The sequence below is a fragment of the Micromys minutus genome (genome assembly GCF_963924665.1).
Source record: "Micromys minutus genome assembly, chromosome: 7".
Lineage (NCBI taxonomy): Eukaryota > Metazoa > Chordata > Mammalia > Rodentia > Muridae > Micromys > Micromys minutus.
The window spans coordinates 50,262,349-50,282,736 of record NC_137976.1 but is presented as its reverse complement, the minus strand read 5'-3'; the positions used below and the strand labels follow the sequence as shown (position 1 = coordinate 50,282,736).

At 43.9% G+C, this 20,388-nt stretch overlaps 1 protein-coding gene across 11 annotated transcripts in view; it reads left to right on the top strand.

Moving 5' to 3' along the window:
* Positions 1-20,388, top strand: part of ZBTB20 (zinc finger and BTB domain containing 20) — a 687,690-nt gene that overhangs the window by 629,685 nt on the left and 37,617 nt on the right. For 10 of the 11 annotated variants that reach the window (XM_080919183.1, XM_080919189.1, XM_080919188.1 and 7 more), the window contains 3 exons: positions 5,524-5,624; positions 12,795-12,958; positions 13,328-13,515. In XM_080919183.1, the coding sequence (XP_080775309.1) occupies positions 12,948-12,958; positions 13,328-13,515 (199 nt within the window). In that variant the 5' untranslated portion in view covers positions 5,524-5,624; positions 12,795-12,947. The remainder of the gene's footprint in view (positions 1-5,523; positions 5,625-12,794; positions 12,959-13,327; positions 13,516-20,388) is intronic. The other variant, XM_080919186.1, reaches the window with a different exon arrangement.

Here is a 20,388-nt window from a genome sequence, read left to right as displayed (position 1 = left end):
AATAACAATAATGTAAAAATGGGACCATGGCATGTTTTAGACATTATCATTCTTAGGTTCCAGAAGATGAGGGAAGTTATTGGAAATCTAGAAACAATAGTTTGTTGTTGTTCACAACATACTCAGTGTCAGAAACTCCTGGAATTCTGATGTCTGATGACTGGTCCAGAATCAGAAGCCGTGTTATTCAGCTAAAACTGCTCCTCCGAAAACAAACCCCTATTAGAAAAGAGAATGTCAGATGTAAGACATGTGGTACCCAGACCTGTAGCATCAGCATCACCTGGGAACTTGCCACAATGTAGAACTGCAGGCTCTACCCAGACATGCTGATTTAGAAATAACAATGATTTGAGTGCTGGTTAGAGCTTGAGATTGCTATAAGACATTCCCACTTCAATTAGAAAGGAATTACAAGTTTACTGTGCATATTGGAATTTCAAGGCAAGTTTTTTTCCTGTGACTCTGGACTTTCAAGGAGATGACTCCCTGTGGGACCATGGCAGAAGGCACGAATACAGCTGTGCATTGTGAGAAGATCTGTGTTCGAATTCTGTCTTCACTATCAGCAAGCTTTCTAATCACGACTTTCTCATGAGCTCTCTGTACACTGGGCATAGAAATCAACATAGCGGAGAAGGTTAGATGAGACTATGTCATATACGTGAATCTGTGGTCCCTGATAAAATGTAGACATCCATGAATAGCTGCTCTGCTGTGCCTTCTATGAGCTTCCACCCTCCCATTTTATACTGACAAGGTAATCTCTGAGAAGCGAGTAGCAAAGGCCACACTAAAGTCAGACCTCAGCTGACAGTCCCTCAAGTGACATGTGGCATTGTGTTCCTTAGCAGCTCTGCTCAACTAGCGTTCCAGGCAGGTGTGCAGAGACACCATCAAAGCAACAGCCTGATGAGAATTGACCCTGTCTGTTCTGCATCTGACACCGTCATGAGACTTGCTGGGTTCTAAGGGCAGACTCTTTATTACAGGACTGATATAAGAAGCTGGGGCAACAGCTGGATTTCCAGGTACTGAGTTCAAGTTGAGACACCAGCTGCCCTTCAAAATTACCTTTTAACTTAGAAACTTAGTACACTGGATATGGAAGTCATTAAAAGGGAACAAATAAGAAACCCTGTGAGGTCATTTGCGCTGAGTCCGTTTTTAGAGTATAACTACCCTCGAAGCAGTAAAACATGACAGTCCATGCAGTAGCCCTGATTAGTAGACCTCAGGTGTGTGCAGGCACCTGAGAGGGAAATAAGGAAATAGGGTAGAAGATAGTCTGCCAAAAAGCCTGGAGGATCGTAGCAGGAGGATGTGAAGGAGAAGGGCTTGATTAAAGGACAGGAAGATTATGGCTCTGTTTAATTACAAATTTCACACTTTTAGTGAATGATTATGTGCACTGAACATGTACAGTTACCTAATTATATAGCGGATATCTGTATATTGCTAGGTAATTGTTCACTGCAATGTGGGAGAATATTGATCAGTGATTTTCTTTATTATTTTAATATAGTTGCCAGGAGATTAAAAAAAAAAAAGTTCAGTGGGATGACAAGTTAATAATCTCCAGTCATTCGATGGGTTAGAAAGAACAATGAACAGCTCGTGAGCCTGGTTTTGCTGGTTATGTGGCTGCTAAGGTAAATGGTTCAATGCATAGCACCTCTCCACCATGCCAGCCAAAAAGTTTGATAAATATTACCATCTTCTTTCTCTTCCGGCTAATGTGGAGTTGATGAGGCCTATGGTACTGTAGACTGTTTAAGAGGAAGCCTTTCTAGCCAATAATAAATGACGGGCCCTGGAAGATCTGTTTTATTTGCTATGGTAAACACCACTATCCAAGACAGTTGTTTTGGTTTTAGTTTAGTTTCGGTTGTTTCTTTGTTCATTTGTTTTGTTTTAGCTTTTCATTTATGACTAAGAGAAGATGAATTTGTTTGAGGTCAGAGGAGAAATGGAACAGACAATACTTCTTCCATCTCTGTAAGAAAACAGGCAAGGAAATGAGAAGAGACTTAGGGCAGCCACCTGCATGTTTCTATGAGTAAATCATAAATTAAATAAGGAGAAAAATAAGTGCAAGTTTAAACTCACCCAGAACACGATGGTGAGCAAGCAAGCTGGGAAAAGAAGCATTAGTGTAGCGAGTCTGACAAACGGCTGTAAGGAATTTAACTGCTGTGCTGGTGTAGCCTGTTTCTACAAGGAACCATAGCTGAAGCCATGGCCTTTTCAACGTGTGAGGAGCCTCCTCCCCGTCTTCACTTGGTTTATCAGTCCAGTGGTATTTTCAGTTTGTTATAATTGTTACTGCTGGGGATGTTAGAAAAATCTGCTTCTTCGCTGTTATGATCCACCCTCATTTTGAGGCACATCCAAACATAAAGTGCTAGTCATTCTCTCAGTCTGTTGAAGCTAATAAGTGAAGCAAGTTTGTTATTTGTGAGACATAGTGTACACCCGAACTCCCTTGAATCCAGTCTGGTCATTGCTCTTGGTGGTCTGGTAGCCTTCAGCCGGCACTTACGTATTTAAAGATACAAGATCTGTTCTATCAGTTGTCCTTGCTAGTTACTAACAAGGATAGGACCTTGAGCAAGTTGGCTCCTTAGTCCCCTGTCTGAACACAAAGGACAGTAGAGTAGGTGAGCCTCAAAGTCCTTTCAGTTCATCCTCAGTTTCTGTGCCTCCTAAGTAAGATTCTTTATTCCTTTGGAATTCTACTCAGCCAACCTCAGCTGAGCACACATCTATATTCGAGGCATTGCTTGTGCAAAACGTTGTACTATAGAGGCAGGAAAAGAGGTATGGTCCCTATTCCTCACATCATAAAAGGACGGGATGTTGCAAACACCTCTGTAGCCAAAGACAGAGTCATAGTCCATAGAAAAATCCAAGAAATGCATTAGACCACAATTCCACCTGACATTAGCAACTTCAGGATGAAGACCTAAGATACAGGATTGCTGTCAGTATTTAAGCTGGGTGGGCAGTGGACAGCAGTGTGGAAATATGATTGGTCAAAAGGAGTGTGACTTAAAGGTAGTAGACTGAGCACAAAAACCCAGCAAGTCCTGTCTGTTCAGATTCTTGCTGGCCTCTTTGTACAGCATTCCTTCTATCTGTATGTGAACCGGACCATCTCTTAACCTGGAGTCTTAAGATCTTCTCTTCCAAAAGAAGGTACGTCAGAACATTTGTAGCCTTTTCCTACATAGAAAGGCAGAGGAAGAATAGACTATCTTTGAGCTACACGATCTGCCTTTAGGAAAGGGGCTCTAATTTCTATCTCCTGCTTTACAGAAAAGAGTCTCTTGTTTCTGTGACTTGCCTTGTGATGAGAGGAGGCAGGAGAGAGAAGGACAAGAGAGGGGCAGAGAGAAAGGTTGCTTCTGAAGCCTCCACCCTGAGGTTTTGTCTCTACTCTCCAGAAGTAGGGAGACAAATGGCACATGTGGTGACTGGAGTTGGTGGAATGTGCCAAGGGATCCTGAAAAACCAGCGCTTGAGGATTCCCCATTGAGAAATGCTTCCTAAGTGAGGTGGCATTTAATGGCTCTTAAAGAACCTATATGGACACGCTAGAAGGAGAAAAATGCTGTGAACATGGAGGGAAGAACAGGCCTTTGCTCACGTACAGAATGAACAAAACTTGGGTTGGGGCTACACAAGGAGCTTTTTGCTCAAAGGAGTGTTACACAAAATGTTTAGGCTGGCCTTTTAGGACACTAATGTAGTGATGGTAGAAAGATTCAATGTTGGTACAAAGTGGAGAGAGACTAAAAGAGAGGCAGCTGGGAGATGTTCTCTGATGTTCAGGCAGCAGGTGGTAAAGAGAGACAAGAGGTTGAAGAAAATTGGCCAGAGGAAGAACCACAGGTTGAATGGGTGGTTCCATATGGGAAGGCAAAAGCATGCGGGTAAACATCAGTATAACTGCTCAGCTACAGACAAGCCCTGGATAGAAATGCCAGCCAAGAGCGAGGAAATGAAGACTGGGGAAGCAGCAGGCTTTGAGGAAAAGACAGCAAGGCCTATCTCTAAGTTTTAATGTAAAGGAGTCCAGTACTACTCAGTGCTGATGTACGGTCTACACGCAGCATTAGAGACCCTGATTTGCTCATCTTTTCCAAGGGTCTACTAGATACAGTATGCACACTGGGCGAACAGATGGTACTGGTCACTGGCTGAGTCACGTTATGGGTCTGGTGCACTTCAGAAATGCAATGGAGATACTCTCTGAGAACGTGCTTGCTGAGGTATGGGCACGTTTTCTAGACAAAGCCTTCTGTGAGAATGTTAAAGAACTTATCTATCAGGGGAAGGAAAGAAGGAAAACAAGCCAGTCCAGGAGACAGAGCAGCAGACAGAAGATAGGGAAACAGTAAAGACAGTGTCCTGCCCCCATCACAAAGGGGGTACGCTTCAGGGGCACAGTGGACCTGAACAAGACCCAGAGGGTAGGGGTAGGGGTAGGGAAGAACCAGTGAGCCGGTGGCCCCTGGAGACAGATCATAATCTGTACTTTCTAATGCTGTACTTCCTGGGGTTAAAAGATAAGACAGGGAGAGAAGGCAAGAATTCAAACCAGGTAAATGGCTGTCTTTACGAAAAGCAATGACTGAGCAGTAGAGAGGCAGAGACAGAAGGGAATTAAACATACCAGGACTGTGATACACAGAGGCACCATAGAGTACTACTCAGCCTTAAAAAAGAAAGCAAGCTTGTCATTGCACAACGTGAGTGAACCTAGAAACCATTAACTACAATAAGCCAGGCACAGAAAGATAAATATAGCATGTTCTCTCTTATTATATATGGAATCCAAAAAATGTGGAGCACTCAGAAGCAGAGAATAAAATGGTGGTTAACATAGGCTAGAGGGATGTTGTTCAAAGAATGCAAAGTTTTATTTGAGACAAGACAAATAAGTTCAAAGTTTTTTTTTCTTCCTCTTTTCTCCATTCTCTTCTTCCAGGCAGCTTCTGAGATTTACAGTTTGTGTGTCCTAGGATTTAAAATAAAATTTTAAAAAAAAATAATGATTATCACCACAAAACATAAATATGTGAGGTAATAGATATGCTAATTAGCTTGATTTGTCGATCCCACAATGAATACAAATCTCAAAACATCGAAATACCATTATATGTGCTACAGATAGGTATAATTTGTGTTGGCTTACAACCAACCGGTACATGGAAAACCTCATAGAATGATACTCCCCTCAGTCTCCATTCTAATCCCCACCCAGCTTCCCGGAGCCACTCCATCTGCACTGCCGGGTGCTCTGATGTCAGAGACCATCCCAGGAGTCAGCAGAAACACTGCAGGGACAAAGCGTCTTCTCTGTCTTGCCACCTTCTGGGGTGAAGATTCAGAACCAGCTGCAGTCATGTTCCTTAGCTCATCTCTCTTAAAACGCCGTTAAATAAATGCACAAAGCATGCACGAATCATGTCCTACTCTGTTAATGACCTTGTTTATTTTGTTGTTTCTTTATGCTAGATGCAACCACTCTCTGTCCCCTGCCCCAATGAACATCTGCACTAGGCCCAAGCTTTGGAGTGATTTACCTGAAGAGTGACACCAATTATCTGGAAACTACTGTAAGTACATCTTGGCTCAAGTGAACTTAGGTGGTGGTGGTGGTGGTGGTGAACCACACAATCGTAAAGGCAGGTTTACAATTTCACACAGCTTCGTCCCTTAGGTTCAGCAAAAGTGAGTGATTCCAGTACCCACAGCAGTGCTCAGCTACCTGCACTCACTGCAAGCATCCCTGGGTCGTGTTCTCCCCCACCCATCTGCTGTGGTTATGTCATGCTGGGTCTCTGTACACCGGGCAGGAAGTAGAGCTGTTCTGCTTGGTCCTGTGTGCCTCTTCCCAAGATGGGTGTGGCTACTCTTCCTGTGTACGTAGCTCACCATTGGCTAGTCTATAGAATCTCATGGTTACTTGTCATTTCATGTCACCCTGATCAAGTCTATAAGCCAGCTCAGCTTGCCCATGCCTGCATGATCTCTGGAATACATGTCATGCTATTGTCTTCCTTCAAGTGTAACAAGCCAAAGCTTGCCTTTGGAACTCTAGGCCCCTTCTACCATATTTCCAGCCCACCCTGGGGCTCTGCTCTGCCCTCTGGATGCATGGCTCTGTGTAGCTTCTTGGATTCCTTATACACTGGGTACTTCTGTATAAATATAGCCATCACAAGAAAGTATGCAGAAATAAGATAGAGCAGGAGATTCAATATATACAGAAAAATAATAAAAAATTTTTAACTAATTATATTTAACCTAATAGATGAATATATGCTTTTTTACTCTAAAAAAGGTCAAAAAATTAAATTGTTTAGAAGCTATGCATGCAAAATAATGATGCATGAAATCTCATTTTTATTGTACTTACAAGTTTTTCTGTACAATATGAGGCAGGTAATGGGATGATGGGTTGGTTTGTTTGTTTGTTTGTAAGTCTCTTACCAGAAAACACTAAACCTGGGAGGCTAATAATCCTGTTAGGTGCCAGGTAGGACTTTTACATTCATATTACTATGTCTGCAGCTGCTCTACATACCTCCAAACAAAAGAAGTGAAGCTAGTTTTTTGTTCTGCATCTTTTTCCCTGTGATGCGTTTGGTCTCATGGAAGGAAACCGATGATAGCTAGTATGCAGGTGATGGGCAGGCCTTGCTAGCCAGGATGGGGATGAAGGACGCTGAGGACTGGGATTGTTGATATGAGAGAAGACCATACATTGTTTCTTTGGTGTGTAAGCACATGGGGAACTCATTTGCATCATTTCTTTACACTCAAGTGCAAGAAGTGCACACATCTCATGTCTGAATAGTGTCTCTCGTCTGAGTTTTCCTTCAATGCAGAATAGGACCTGTGCCTGTCGAGCAGTCGTGCTAGGGTGTAGAGTGATATCAAGGTGGATGTGTTCTTTGCAGCCCCTGCATTCTTGTGCTGCAGAGAACTCAGACTTAAGAACTGGGGTCTGATCTTTCTTGGAAACTGCAAGGAACTCTGTAGTCAACCTGTTTAGTCACAGAAAAATAGTTCATCTTCTCTTGAACTCCAGAAATAGGGTAAACTGTCGAGTTACAACCCCAATAGTCTCTGCTGTTCAGAAACTGTTTTCTTACATACACAAAAAATAATTCCTAAGGTGGGAAAAGTGTAAAAATGTGAACTTTGAACCCGTGTGCCTCTGCCTGGGGCTACCAGTGTTCTGTGCCTGTCCTCGCAGTTTGAGAGGTCATGGTGAAGCAGTGCTGGATTTGAACACATTACCTGCACATGGCCAGGCTTGCCTAGTGACTCTCACTGTTGTGATAATTAAATGAGATGGTGTATATATAGGGTCTGGCAAGCAGAGATGAGTATGTCTGCTCAAGCCACTAAGATTCACTGAGCGTTCAGTGGGTGTCACTATTCTGGGCACTGCGATGTGTAGCAAGAAACACAATCAGAGCCCCACTTATTCCATTTCCCTGCTCTATAAATGGCAAACAGACAAAATAGGTTCATGGAAGCTAGCAGAGGGCTGATTTGGTTTTATTTTGCTTTTTCCTTCCAGAAAGATAATTGAGGAGCAGGGTGAAGGGAATGCAAATTTGAAAGGGAAGCAGTAGGTATGCTGATGAGTCTTGCCAACCCATCTCCCTTCCCTGTCCTAATGTGTGACCCAGCGACTTCTCAGGACTCCAACTCCCAGGCCCACGTGTTCTCTCTAGCTTCCCTTAGACTCAGGCCAAAAGAAGACTTTCTGAAAAGATGTGTGAGAGGAATAAGCAGGAAGTCAGGCTGAAAGACCTCACCGTAGGGCCATCCTGACTCCTTCAGAAACGGTGCTTGGGCTTGCCTTCCCGTTTAACTGATTCAAAGATGAGATCCACAACTCTCCATTGTTTCTGTCGGTAGAGCTTAATGGTGCCTAGAGCATCCCTTAGTCTCACCTCACCTCAGGACATGGCACCTACATCCAACTCCCTTCAGATAAAACCTTTGCATGGGCCATTACTTCCTGCAAGGATCCTGACTATAGCGAGGGAAAGTCACTGAAAAAATATTGTAAATCAGCCCTGAAGAAGAAGGGGGGAAAAGATTGAGATAATAAAATGCTTTAATCATGAAAACATTTTAAATTAATGTGAGAACGCTGGGCCAAGCCATGAAAGGATGACTTGTAAGAAGGTGTGATGAACAAGCGTCCTGTAGCTTAGTGTCCATGAATAGGCCACAGTATGCAGCTCGACCCTCAACTCCAACCTCTCAGCACAACCACAGCACTGACATGCCTGTGAATAGAAGGGGGACATCTAACAACAGCTAGCCCCTGACTTAGAAATTCAAAGTACTGCTGAGATAAAGATGTCCCACTTATATGGCTAACATGATCACCACAGAACTAATATTTTTCAAAAAGCTCCATTATCAAGCACTTGGTTTTGGACCAGCACTGTGCTAAGCATAACCTGGCTCATCTCCTTTATTCTTACCCATAGCCCATAGCTGGAAGGCATCAGTGTTCCCATTTTACAGATAAGGCCTCAGAGATGCAGAATAACCTGCCTAGGCACCTGGCTACCAGCTAGTGGAACTCAGTTTTCCTAAATTCCACTCGCCAAGTAGGAGGAGTGCTGGTAGCTTTTTACCTCATCCCCTCTGCTGTCCCCAGACACTCTACAGTTAAGAAGCAGTTAAGTAGGGAAACGGTTACAAACTCCAAAAAGGCCGAGAAAGGCATCACTGATCTAAATTCTCTTGATCCAGCGACTTCGTAATTATTTATCAAAGGGAGGTTCTGACTAATCCTTTCCTACCCAAGCAGGCTGGTAAGTGGAAAGCATGTTAATGTGCAGAACAGGGTGGGAGCACAGTAGAAGGAGAGAGGGAGAAAGATGGAAGAGAGCACTCGCCTCTCAGCAGACCCTGGAGACTGATAAGAGCTCACATGGATAAAATATTTATTTTTCCATATGTTGCAGAAAGCACGGCTGCCACTGTATGTGTGCAATATGTGCGAAGGAGTGTGAACTGTATACATCCAACACCATCGATCTGCCTCATTTCCATGCATTTAACAGGCTTAATACCTAACAGCGCACCCATATGTTTTAATGCATATTTCTCTGCACAAACAATATGGTCTAGTTCCGGAAGAGCCAACATCCTCCACAGCCTCACTCACTGCTACGTCTCAGCCCTAAACTTACTGTGGAGACCAGCACAGGGAGAGTTAAAACCAGAAGGTTCTGCTGGCTTAGCTGAGCTGCCCTTCACCTTAAACGCCTTCCTATTTCTTAAAGCGGCCTTTTTCTCATAACAAAAATGTTCACAGTGGGGAGATGAAAATGTTTTTGTTCTCTTTGGACAATTGGGACATGTTCAGTCAGAATGTCAGAACTGACCGTTGAAAGGCGGGTGCCTGCGGCCACACTTTTTTCTCTCTTTCTTTCTTCTTTCTTTCTTTCTCTTTTTTTTTTTTGAATGCAGAGCTGCAGCAGTGTCGGGAGGAAGGGCACAATGATTGGCCTGTTTTCTGTGGAAGTGTTCAGGGTACACCCAGCTTTGCTTTGCATATATTTACGAAACATCTGCCCTTTTCTTGTTCTGAAGTCTCTCTCCCTCACAGCCCCATTTCCCCTCTCCCCCGGGTTTTTCTTTGTTGTTGTTGGCTTCTCTGACTTCTTCGAAGTTTTTATTTTCCGGTCGAGAAGCGACCTCATCAGAGTGTATAATTTTGAGAGAGAGAGAGAGAGAGAGAGAGAGAGAGAGAGAGAGAGAGAGAGAGAGAGAGAGAGAGAGAGGGAGGGAGGGAGAATATGCACAGCAAGTGGGGGAGAACAAACTTGAAAGGGACTGAGAGGCCAGAGAGAGCTTGGCAAACCACTTGGCAAACCAACCTTTGGCATGGTGACCAGGAGGAAGGTTCTGGTAGGAGTTTGGGCTCTGAAAGGCTGCGTGGAGTCCGCCAGTGTACTGCTGCCCTCTACAGGCACCAGGGGATAGTGCAGGCTACCTAGGCTAGTACAGACATGTCCTCAGATGTGCCATGTTTATACATCCTTTTTATGCAACCAAAGAAGGCATTTTCAGTTAATTACAAGAGAGTTTGCTCTTTCCTCCTTAATAAACCACAAACTGAAAAAAAATGGGCCATAGAACAGCACCTGTGCATGTCAGACAGACTGCTGTTTTGTATTAATGTTTCTTGGCTTCAGAGAAAGGAATCCCAAAGAATTATGAAAGAGGTTGGGATGGGAGAGGAAATGCTCCAACGGACAGTGTACAGTGCTCTTGTCTGTGCAGTTGGAAAACAGCCATGGTAAAAGGAGAAATGAAGTGATAGAAAGCAAGGAACTGAAGGAGCCAGGTAGGTTGTTTTGCATATGTTCTATTCACAGAGGTGGTGGCTACAATGCCCTGTGCTGTGGACAGCCTCCAAAGGCAGTCCTGGACGTTAGGTGAGGCACCAATTATCGGACATGTGTCAAAATCTAATACAGGATAAGAAGTAAGGACAATTGCATTAACAGTGCGGTTTCTCCAGGGTTAGAGCCACTGGGCAGCTTGTTAGTACACTGGCATGAGCGTGTACCCTTAACTCTCTGAACCACATGTCGAAAGCTAGCTGACGCCTTGTCTGTATATACTAGAGAGCATTTTCTTTTCTGCTACATGATAATGGCCATTGGTGTTCTGTCCCTATATTTAGGTGAATTGCAAGGACCAGCCATTCTTATTAAATACTCTTTGTGCAATCAGTGACAAAGCAACCAATCCAGGTTGATACTACTGCTGCTTAAAATGAGGAAGCTTAACTGAAATCAGCCTGGGACTGGTCTCCAAGTATACTTAAATTTCAGCTCTGTTTAACTCGATCAGGAAACAGCTCTTAAATGGCTGCTGTGTATGCGGTGCCCTGGTTCACAGTATAGAACAGACAGTAACTCCGGGAGGACAGCACCCAGATTGCTCATCTTCTGTGGCACATCACAGCCACATAGTGAAAAGGCAGAGTGGAGAAATGGATGACCGGGACAACTGCTAAGACATTCCCCTTTCCACAGGAAGTCTATTTTATCCAGGAGGCCAAAGCACATAAACTAACCATTATTGAAATAAAAGTAAGACAAGAATACTGCAACCACTGAGGAATCTCAGAGTGCTACAGAGAGGAGCCGTCCTGTCTAAAGAGGGCAGTCATGACAGTACAGCACGACACATTCAATAGGCAGAAGGGTTCGTCTCACTCACCCGCAGAGGTGAGAAAAGGCGGTTCAAAGCAATGACAGTAATGAGCAAAGGTAAAGAGCCAAGAATGTACATTCTAGAACTCTGCGAGAGATAAACAGACGCCAGGGAGGCCGATAAGGAACTGCCCTGGAATCCAGGCTAAGACGGTCCTGTGGGACTTAGTGACTGGAAAGCACAGAACTAGGGTCTGAGGATGGAAAGCGTGTCAGGGCAGCAGTGCAGTAGGAGAAAGTGTGGAGGCTGCCGTCTGGAGAGAGGGCAGGCTAGCGAAGACTGCAGGGTGAGCTGTCCACGGGGCACAGAAAGGTGACCAGGGTGCTTCCAGACTGACAGTAGGTCACACTGCCAGAAACAGACTCAGAGGAAGCACTGGTTCTCCCAGGGGAGACAGACAGTGGAGAGGGGGCAGTTTGACAGTGGTTTTGAATTTGAACTCTTTCTGAATATGAAAAACCAGAAGAACAGATCTTGGGGGTCCTGATCGGCACAGGATTTGAGGGTTTGGCCCAGCGTCGACCCACCCCCCCCCCCCCCCGCTTCAGCAATGGATAAGGCGTTGCGGCTTGATTTTTATGTTGTCTTTCTCCACACTCAAAAAGCTATCTGAAAGCCCCCCAACCCATTCTAATCTTTACCACGCTGTCTCTGCCTCATGCCCTCTGAAGAAACAGATTTGATTTCACAACCTGTTGGACTAAAAACACAGCATACTAATCATAACACCATATTCTGCGAGGGCAGATTTGACTACCCAGTACAACACATTTCAATACAAAATATTCTGTATACAAGTCCAAAGCCATGCTCATAGAAACAAGAAGAACATAGAAACACAGGGACTCACAGCAGATTATGTACCACACATAATCTATCCAAAAAAAAAGGAGGGGGGGGACCATACTCAGTGGTAGCATAGTGATAGAAAAAGACAAAGCCACAGAAAGTGGGGAACGTGTTCAAGGAGGGTTTCATCCCTTTTGGTGTCTGGTGTCCATGTACTGGATAAATGCAGATTTGCTAGTTACCATTGGTTTGACTGTCATGGGGAAAAGGATCCTGAGCCAACTGAAGCTGAACTACTTCACGTTCTGTTCCTGGTTAAATCTCACCACCACCTTCCACTCCCTATCAGCGGTCTCTTTCTCAAAGGCAACTGAGTACCTGACATGCTTCTCAACTCTGGGAGCCTATACTAAACCAAAGAGCACGGAGAACTCCAGGCTGGGATGGTTAGAGAGATGGGCATGTGTGAGACCTTTCATCTCTGCCTCCTAGAACCTACGCTGTCTTAACCGCTTTCCACTTCCTGCTTTATAATCACCTCTACCAGTACCCCTCCCTCTGGACAGCCTGTGGATGGAGGTTGGGATTTGAAATTCTGTGTTGATTTCACATAAAAAGTAACCGGAAAGTTGAATACTCCATAATGCGTTCCAAGATAAGAGATTTAAAGCTAGAAAGAGCCTGTAGGGCCAAGCCCTACATTCTAATCCAAGCCCTTTATTTTGCAGATGAGGAAACTGGAGCCCAGAGAAGTGAAGTGAGGTGCCCAAAGCCACACAGCAAGTTGCAGGCACAGCTAGTTCCGTAGCTCAAGTCTCCTGACTCCCAGTCCAGTGCTCTTCCCATTACTCCACGGGTCCTGTCTCTAAGCTTCCTGACAAATGCTAGAACGGTAAATCTCCACTAGTATTTTTCCAGACCATGTTAAAACTCTTTAAGGGGGGAAAGGATGCTTTCTTGGATAATGTCAGCCATACGTAGCTCAAGCTGTCTAAAGTTCTGGGACAGGGTCTTTTTATACAGCCAACAGAGTCCAAATGTGGTGCTGTTTGCTTGGCCCATATGCTTTCATGTGTTCCCAGTTAGGCCATTACTGGAGGGAAAAAAACAAGAATCAGCTTGTTTTAAAACAAGGGACATACTGGACTCCCTCCCATCCCCCTTCAGAAGAAAAAAATCAAGTTATCTTTAACAGATTCTAAAAATGCCTTTTCCCAAATATGCAGTCAGTTCCTTCAAAGGGCCCTTTGTTTATTCTCAGGAAGAAACCCAAGACAGCTGAAAACCAGAAGGCATCTGAGGAGAATGAGATTACTCAGCCGGGTGGATCCAGCGCCAAGCCGGGCCTTCCCTGCCTGAACTTTGAAGCTGTTTTGTCTCCAGACCCAGCCCTCATCCACTCAACACATTCACTGACAAACTCTCACGCTCACACCGGGTCATCTGATTGTGAGTACAGCAGCGAGGTGATAGTGTCTCCCCAAAGCTTGGCGCGGTGCTTCCCCACCCCCACCCCCACCCCAGGGTTCTGGCTGTTTTGCATTCAGAGCAAGCTGTTTCCATTTGGTCTTCCAAAGTAGCCAAAAGTAGCATGCCACCATTTTGATCCAGCCAGCATCTATATATTTTCAAAGCCAGAGAACATTTGAAAGCCAGGTAACCAGTCATTTAAATTGATGATTAATTGCACATGACCCCATTCTCTTTCGCGACATTAACTCAGGAAAGGAGTGGTGTTGCTACTTCCTGGTGTCCTTGCTCTCCGGAACAGCAAGCACTTCAACCGTTACTAAATGGAATGACCAAATATGGACCTCAGAAGGCCAGTGAGACACTAGGAAACAGCCATTTCCAAATTACATAACCCACGTCAGATTTGCATTAGTTATTGGAGTCGCATGGAGCTTGGCTGAATTTCGGTCTTTCCAGTTTTTAATTTATTTTGAAGTGGTTAAAGGATAGCATACATTTACAGAAGAAAAAAGAATGGCTTCCAAGAATTCAAAAGCCACCCAGACTTCGAACAGCCAATAAGAATGCAGGTTAAAAATATTTTTTAATTAAAAAAACTGCCTCCGGGCTAAATTTGGAAATGGGCACTTAACGTGAATCGTCACTATTGAAATCGCTTCTTTGCTTTTATTTTTGCCATCTTCTCACTAATCTAGAAGTCACTTCTTAAATTCTATTTTAAGGAAGTTGATAGATCACGTGAGGAGGCTGTTTTTTATTTCTGAAGTGTAACCCAGCACTTGAGAGAGGAGCACATGTTGACAATACCAAACAGACAGAATATTCCTGTTAGCTAAGATGCCCAGCAGCTCTAGGAACTGATCTCTCCACAGGACGCCTGGTGACAGGCAGAAAGCTGGCAAAATGGAGTGAGTTAGATATTACCAGGAAGGCTTTATCACCATAAAGGACTCCATGCATCCTGCTCCTCAAAGACAAAATTAAAAACAACAAACAAACAAACAAACAGGAAGGAAGGCAAGGAAAGAAAAGATAAAAGGGAAAAAAAAATAAAACAGAAATCTCTGTTGGGAAATGAGATTCCAAATCTCTTGCTGTTGTTTTCTGGCAGGAAAAAAAAAGAAAGAAAGAAAGAAAGAAAGAAAGAAAGAAAGAAAGAAAGAAAGAAAGAAAGAAAGAAAGAAAATTCTGCAAGGAGGATAAAGGTGAGGGAGTCTGGGAGACCCCTCCCCCACCCACTTTGCCATCTTAGCCTCTAGACCAGGGGTGTGAGCTTGGACAGGGGCTGGGCTGGCCATATTCCTATTGTCACTAAAGAATGGGAACAAAGTAAGATTCAAGTCACTAAGGCTATGTGATCTGTACTATCAGACTTTCAGCTTCTATTTAGACACAGGGGACAGAAGCAGGGACTTTGTTCTCTGGACCATCTTCATAGTCACACCCAGGGACTTTCTTGCCTGGCAGTCTCCAGCCTAGTAGTAATTACAGGAAGAAGTTGAAAATAGCATGGCACAGTGCCCATAGACATGTGCACACCACACTGCCCCTGCCTACCAGAAAGGTGAGCCTTTCGAGCTGGTAAAAGGCCTGGAGTCTCCCTGTGCAGGCCTTCCTCACCTGGCTTTCTGCCATACCTATGGGGAAGATCGCATAGGATGGCCCCAGCCCAGAAATCTGGTACAAACCAAATGAATGTTTTTCCGAGTGGAAAAGGCACTGTGCTTCATGTGCTGTTCAGCAAGCATCCTCCAGCCAGGCCTTACTTGCCCTACTAGCCTGGCATCTGTAGAAGGAACAGAAGGACAGTGCTGTCGATGCAGACCCTTTGGAAGCCAGAAGAGTAGAGTTCAATGGGGTGTCTGAATGCACTTGGAACGAGACCCAACTGGGAGGAGAAACCTAATCTCCAGCTGTCTAGAAAGTCACTTTGATTTTGCCATTAAGATGTATAAGTCTCTGCACCAACCTGTTGTTGAAATTGGTTATACTTCTCTCCAAACATATTTGGATTGTAGTTTGTCCTGATTTGAGCCTACACTGAGGGGAAAATTGTTTTTAGGAAAGATTCACAGAAATCTGTCCATTTGGAGGTTGCTTGAGAGAAGACAGGAAAGGAATTTATTTTAAGCTGTTAAATTTTTTGGATGCTCTTCTTGCATTCAAGAAGATGATTTTTTTTTTTTTTTACTTTCAAATGTCATTCTTACCATAGATTAATTTAAAAGCCTAATTTCTTTAAGGTAAAATATTCAGTTCCTATTTAGAATGAACAGATTTGGGGCATTTAAAAATAGTGCCCTTGACTTGTTAGTCCCTTTAACTTCAGGAACATTCTACCAGTATGTGGTGTTCCAAGCTTTCACAAGCACTTGAATTTCCATAGCACCTTTTTATTTTGTTGTGTGCTTAGCAAAAATATTCTTAGTCATTACTTAATGCCTACTTCTTGTCCATCAGCATGATTCTTCCCAATTTACAGATGAGACAACCGAGAAAACTGACACCTAACATAGGAAGGATTTGCCTGCAGTGCATTCACGTGGGTGCCAATGAGTGTTTATAAATTTGCTCTTTCTGGGCTTCCAGGACTCAGGACTCAGTGCACAAAGATGGCATTCCTGGCTATACAAGGGCACCTCAGACATGTGAGGCTACTCATGATAGCAATGTAGTCACAAAACACGCTAGATAAAAAGCCCACAGATGAGAAGCGAGCTCTGCCGTAACTAGGAAAGGTGGCAAGCCATGCACCACAGTAAAGATGACCAGTCCAACAGTGTAAATGGTCCTAATGATCTAATGATCCTGCTGTGCTGTGGCATTTCCCCCTTGCCCAAGGATTTAGTGAAGTTCAAAGGAGCAGAAGTAGCTTTATTGAGATGCTACTGCAATCCTGCCATAGAAGTGCATTCTGTTTAGCAGTGCACTTCCCAACGTAATTTCCTTCAGCAGTATTCTGTTTCCATGGGGCTTGTCACCTCTTCACCATTTCTAAAAGGGTAATGGCAAGCAAATTCAGATGATGATCATAGAAGGCACCGCAATGAGTCTGAGAATAGAAAGAGAGCAGTTAACCCATCAGAGGGCTGAGTATGCACCAAGCCAAGCTCTCCCTTCAAGGACTTAAACAGGACTAAGCAGAGTCAGGAGAGCAGACCAAGCCCTCCCAGTGAGAAGCCTGTCCTGACAACTCTCAAGCTGTAGCACATCACAGTCATGCTCATGTGATAGACACAACCTGAACTTTTACTTGCATATTCCTTCCATTTTGTCCCCTGCCCCCAAATAAGGCTCCCATGGAAGGAGGAAGGGCTTCTCCCTCTAGCAGCCCTGCTTCGGCTGTAGATCTGGATTAGTTTCTGTCATCAGAAGCTGGAAGCTGACATCCATGGTCATTTACCTTCCAGTGTTTTTGTGCTGGACTTGTCAGACTGTCTGGTTTTTCTGGCCTTGCCAAGATGCATTTACACATTAACAGTTTTTATTTATTTTTAATTTAACCTTTACACAGTAGCAAACTGTTGTGTGGGTGGGTTTAAGTTTAGCTGTGTAGGTAGCTTGGGACTGATGGGACTGCCTGCTGTCCAAGAGACTGGGGGCTCTTCCTCTTCTTCCTCCTGCCTGCTTTCCTCCCTGACCTCCCCCTCCCTCTCTCTCCCCATCCCTCTCTCCTTCTCCTTTTCTCCCTCTCTCCTTCTCCTTCCTCCCTCTCTGTCTGTCTCTCTGCCCCCCCCTTTTCCCTTCACTCATCCAAGGCCCTGTGATTAAAATTTTAGTACACTTGGATCATTTTGAACTTTTAAGCAATTTCTGAGAGAACAAAACAAAGAGGATTTTTATGGCAAACTCCATTAATGCCACATTAAGGCTGACATTTTAATTACCCCCAAGTCAGGAAATGCAAAGTTCAGGTTCCCACAGCAACAGGAACTGTCCCCTTGAGTGCAAGCACAGCATCCCAGGCCATTCTTTCATTCCCTGCTTACACAACACTGGCATGCGGACATTGTTTTTAGCCACGTATGTGGAAAGGAGCAAAGAGGCAGCCTTTATCCTTTGTGTCTCTTCAGGAACCACAGTTGAGGATATGAGCCTTTAGCTCCTCCCCAACCCATCTCCATGTATTATCCTGTAACGGAAGACAAGCTCTACATGTGCACACAGACAGGATTAAAGTTGCTGTGGGGACATTAACTCTGGTTTCCGGACTTCCGTGCCAGTCACATTTAGACCATAATGTTGTAATTTTTGGCATGTAATAAATGTGCATTTCATGTACACAGACAGAAAGAAGCATAAAATGTATTTTAAAGAGCAATTAATTACTAACTTTGTGATTAAAAAACATTTGGTGCATGTTCCTTCCCATTTAGCATCAGCTGCTGGTCTTAGCCAGGCCTAATAGATGACATACTGTGTCCCATCCTGGATCTCAGATGTACTTACTGTATGTTCCTGTTCCTCTAGATAATTAATTCCTTAGTAACGCTGTAGGGGGAAAACAAAATGGAAGGAATATGCAAGCATGTAAATAGGGTAAGGGAGACTTTGAAGGAAATGATTCATTCCTGCAAATAAACCTCTGAGTCCCTGATAAAGAGCCAGAAATCTGCTAAGTGGGTGTAGACAAAGGTTTCTGGCCACCTTGGAGCATCTGGTCCTGGGCCGTAAGAACAACTTGAAGCAGATTTCCCCCCCATGAATTCCAGGCTTGCCCAGTGGAGGAGTCATTTCCTAACTCTTTAGGCTTCAGAAATTAAAGGTTAGTTTATTCTCTAGTGACTGGCATTTGTTTTCAAACTGGGGGAGGTGACAGGAGCGTAGTGGGGAGTGTTGTAGGGGTTCAGGTAAATGGTGGGCTTTGCAGAAGAACCCCTCACACAGACAATAGTGTTTTCTTCTTCTACTCGTTAATCTGGTTGACCCATTTGTGTTAGGAAGGGCATGTCTCAAAATAACTGAACAGGTTTCTGAGTAAAAGGAATCATTTGTAATACATTATGGCATAATGTTTGAAAATGCAAGGGCTTGGCTGTGTAATGGAAATTAGGAGAGTGAAACTGCCCTGGAAAGGTGTGTGGCTTACGCCCCAACACAGCCTCCAGCGGGCCACACTCAGTGAGGACCCTCCTGCTACTTGCTCATTTTTCCCTGTCATGCATTCCTTTTTGCTCAGTTTGGTTGCATATGGTATTTAACCTTTAAGAAAGAAACTTCAGTTTTCCAGAGCTCTGCCTTGCTGTACTTGGGCTGTCTCTAAGTGTGAATGTGTGTCTGTGTGAGTGAAAACTGCTCAAGCGAGTTTGAAGGTCTCTCTGGCAAAGTTGACTGCATGTTCAGAAAGTTTCCAGCCGGAAAGCTGATTCAGTATAAAATCTTCCAAACCCTTCCAGAGGCACCTGTTCACATGGAAAGATCGGCTTTCTGTTGGAGATGCTCAGAAAGCAGTGTTTGTAACTGAAGATCTCTGTTTGGTGTGCCAGAAAAATGAAAAACATTTTGGCCCCCAAAAAACCTCTATAAATGTTCGAAATGTATAATCAAAGACTTCATTTGGATTCCGATGCGTGTATCTCAGCAGATGTGTCTAAACTAACTGGAATCCCACAGGGGCAGCTGAACTGGAGTTTGGTATGTCTTGATAACTGAAAGAGTTATTCTTAGACCTTGGAAGGACAAAAATGGTCCATCTGTGAAGAACCGTAATAGAGACATGGCAAAAAACAGCATACTCTGAAAGAGTTATTTATGGAATTTAGGACAAGTTGGACAATCCTGAAAACATTTTGGGGTGACACTAATTTGCAGGAGAAATGCAGCCAAAATGGGAAGAGGGGGTAACAAGCATAGATACTTACTATCCTATGGCCTGGATAATCACTTTTCTAATAAATTATGTATCAATTAAGTAGGAAATAGGGCATCTGCAATGTGACTAGGAGCTGGGACTACCTCCACAGCACCTGGTTTCTTTCTCTTCCGAGTGCTATAAGGAGCCGAGTGTTTACCTTCATTTCATCCCTGACTGTGTAAACTGAGTTTCTGCCGTTCCATCAACGGACTGCATGTGGCTGAGTGAAAGAGGTTTTCCCTTCTCCCTGTGAGCTGGTTACCATGGCTGTCTTTAGAATTGTGGTTATAGCCTGCTACACCCTCTTATTCGGGGTTTTCCGTGGGTTTTGCGTGGTGAAGAGTGCAATGTTTAGATGTTAGAAGGCTTTGGTTGTGGTAGTAGTGGTTTCGTTTGGCTTGGTTTTCTTACTCTGATTTTTTAGAGTTTGTATTTATTATGTGTAAGGTCATACATTTTCTTTTTAATTACATCTTTGTAGTCTTTTCTCTTCCATTCAGTGAGTGTGGCATTTCTGCTTCTGAGAGAACTTACTGGGAAGAGCAGACTGCGGACTGCTCACCAGACAGGTGACTGAGCGTTTTGAAGGCCGAGGGCCACAGGCCAGGTGTTATGCAGCATGTTGTCTTGCAAGCTTCTCCAGTACATGGAGACTTAGATTCTTGTAAAGAAGAGGAAATGCCATGATAAAAGACTGCCCTACAGGGAGGCTCACAATTCATCTTCACACCATGACCCTCAGCATCCATTCACTTGCTCATGCCTTACATGTAGAATACATATATGTGTCCATGTGCAGTTTTACTGAGTCCCATGGGTACCCAAAAGTGAAAACAAGCAGAGTCAGATATCGTAATACTTAGTCTATGTCTTCAAGTCACTCTTATCTTAGAACTCAGAATGGTTATGAAATACACTCTAATCCATTAACATCTCATTAAGTTTATTGAAGAATTGACCCCTTTTGAAAGGTGAATATAATTTCATTGAATGTG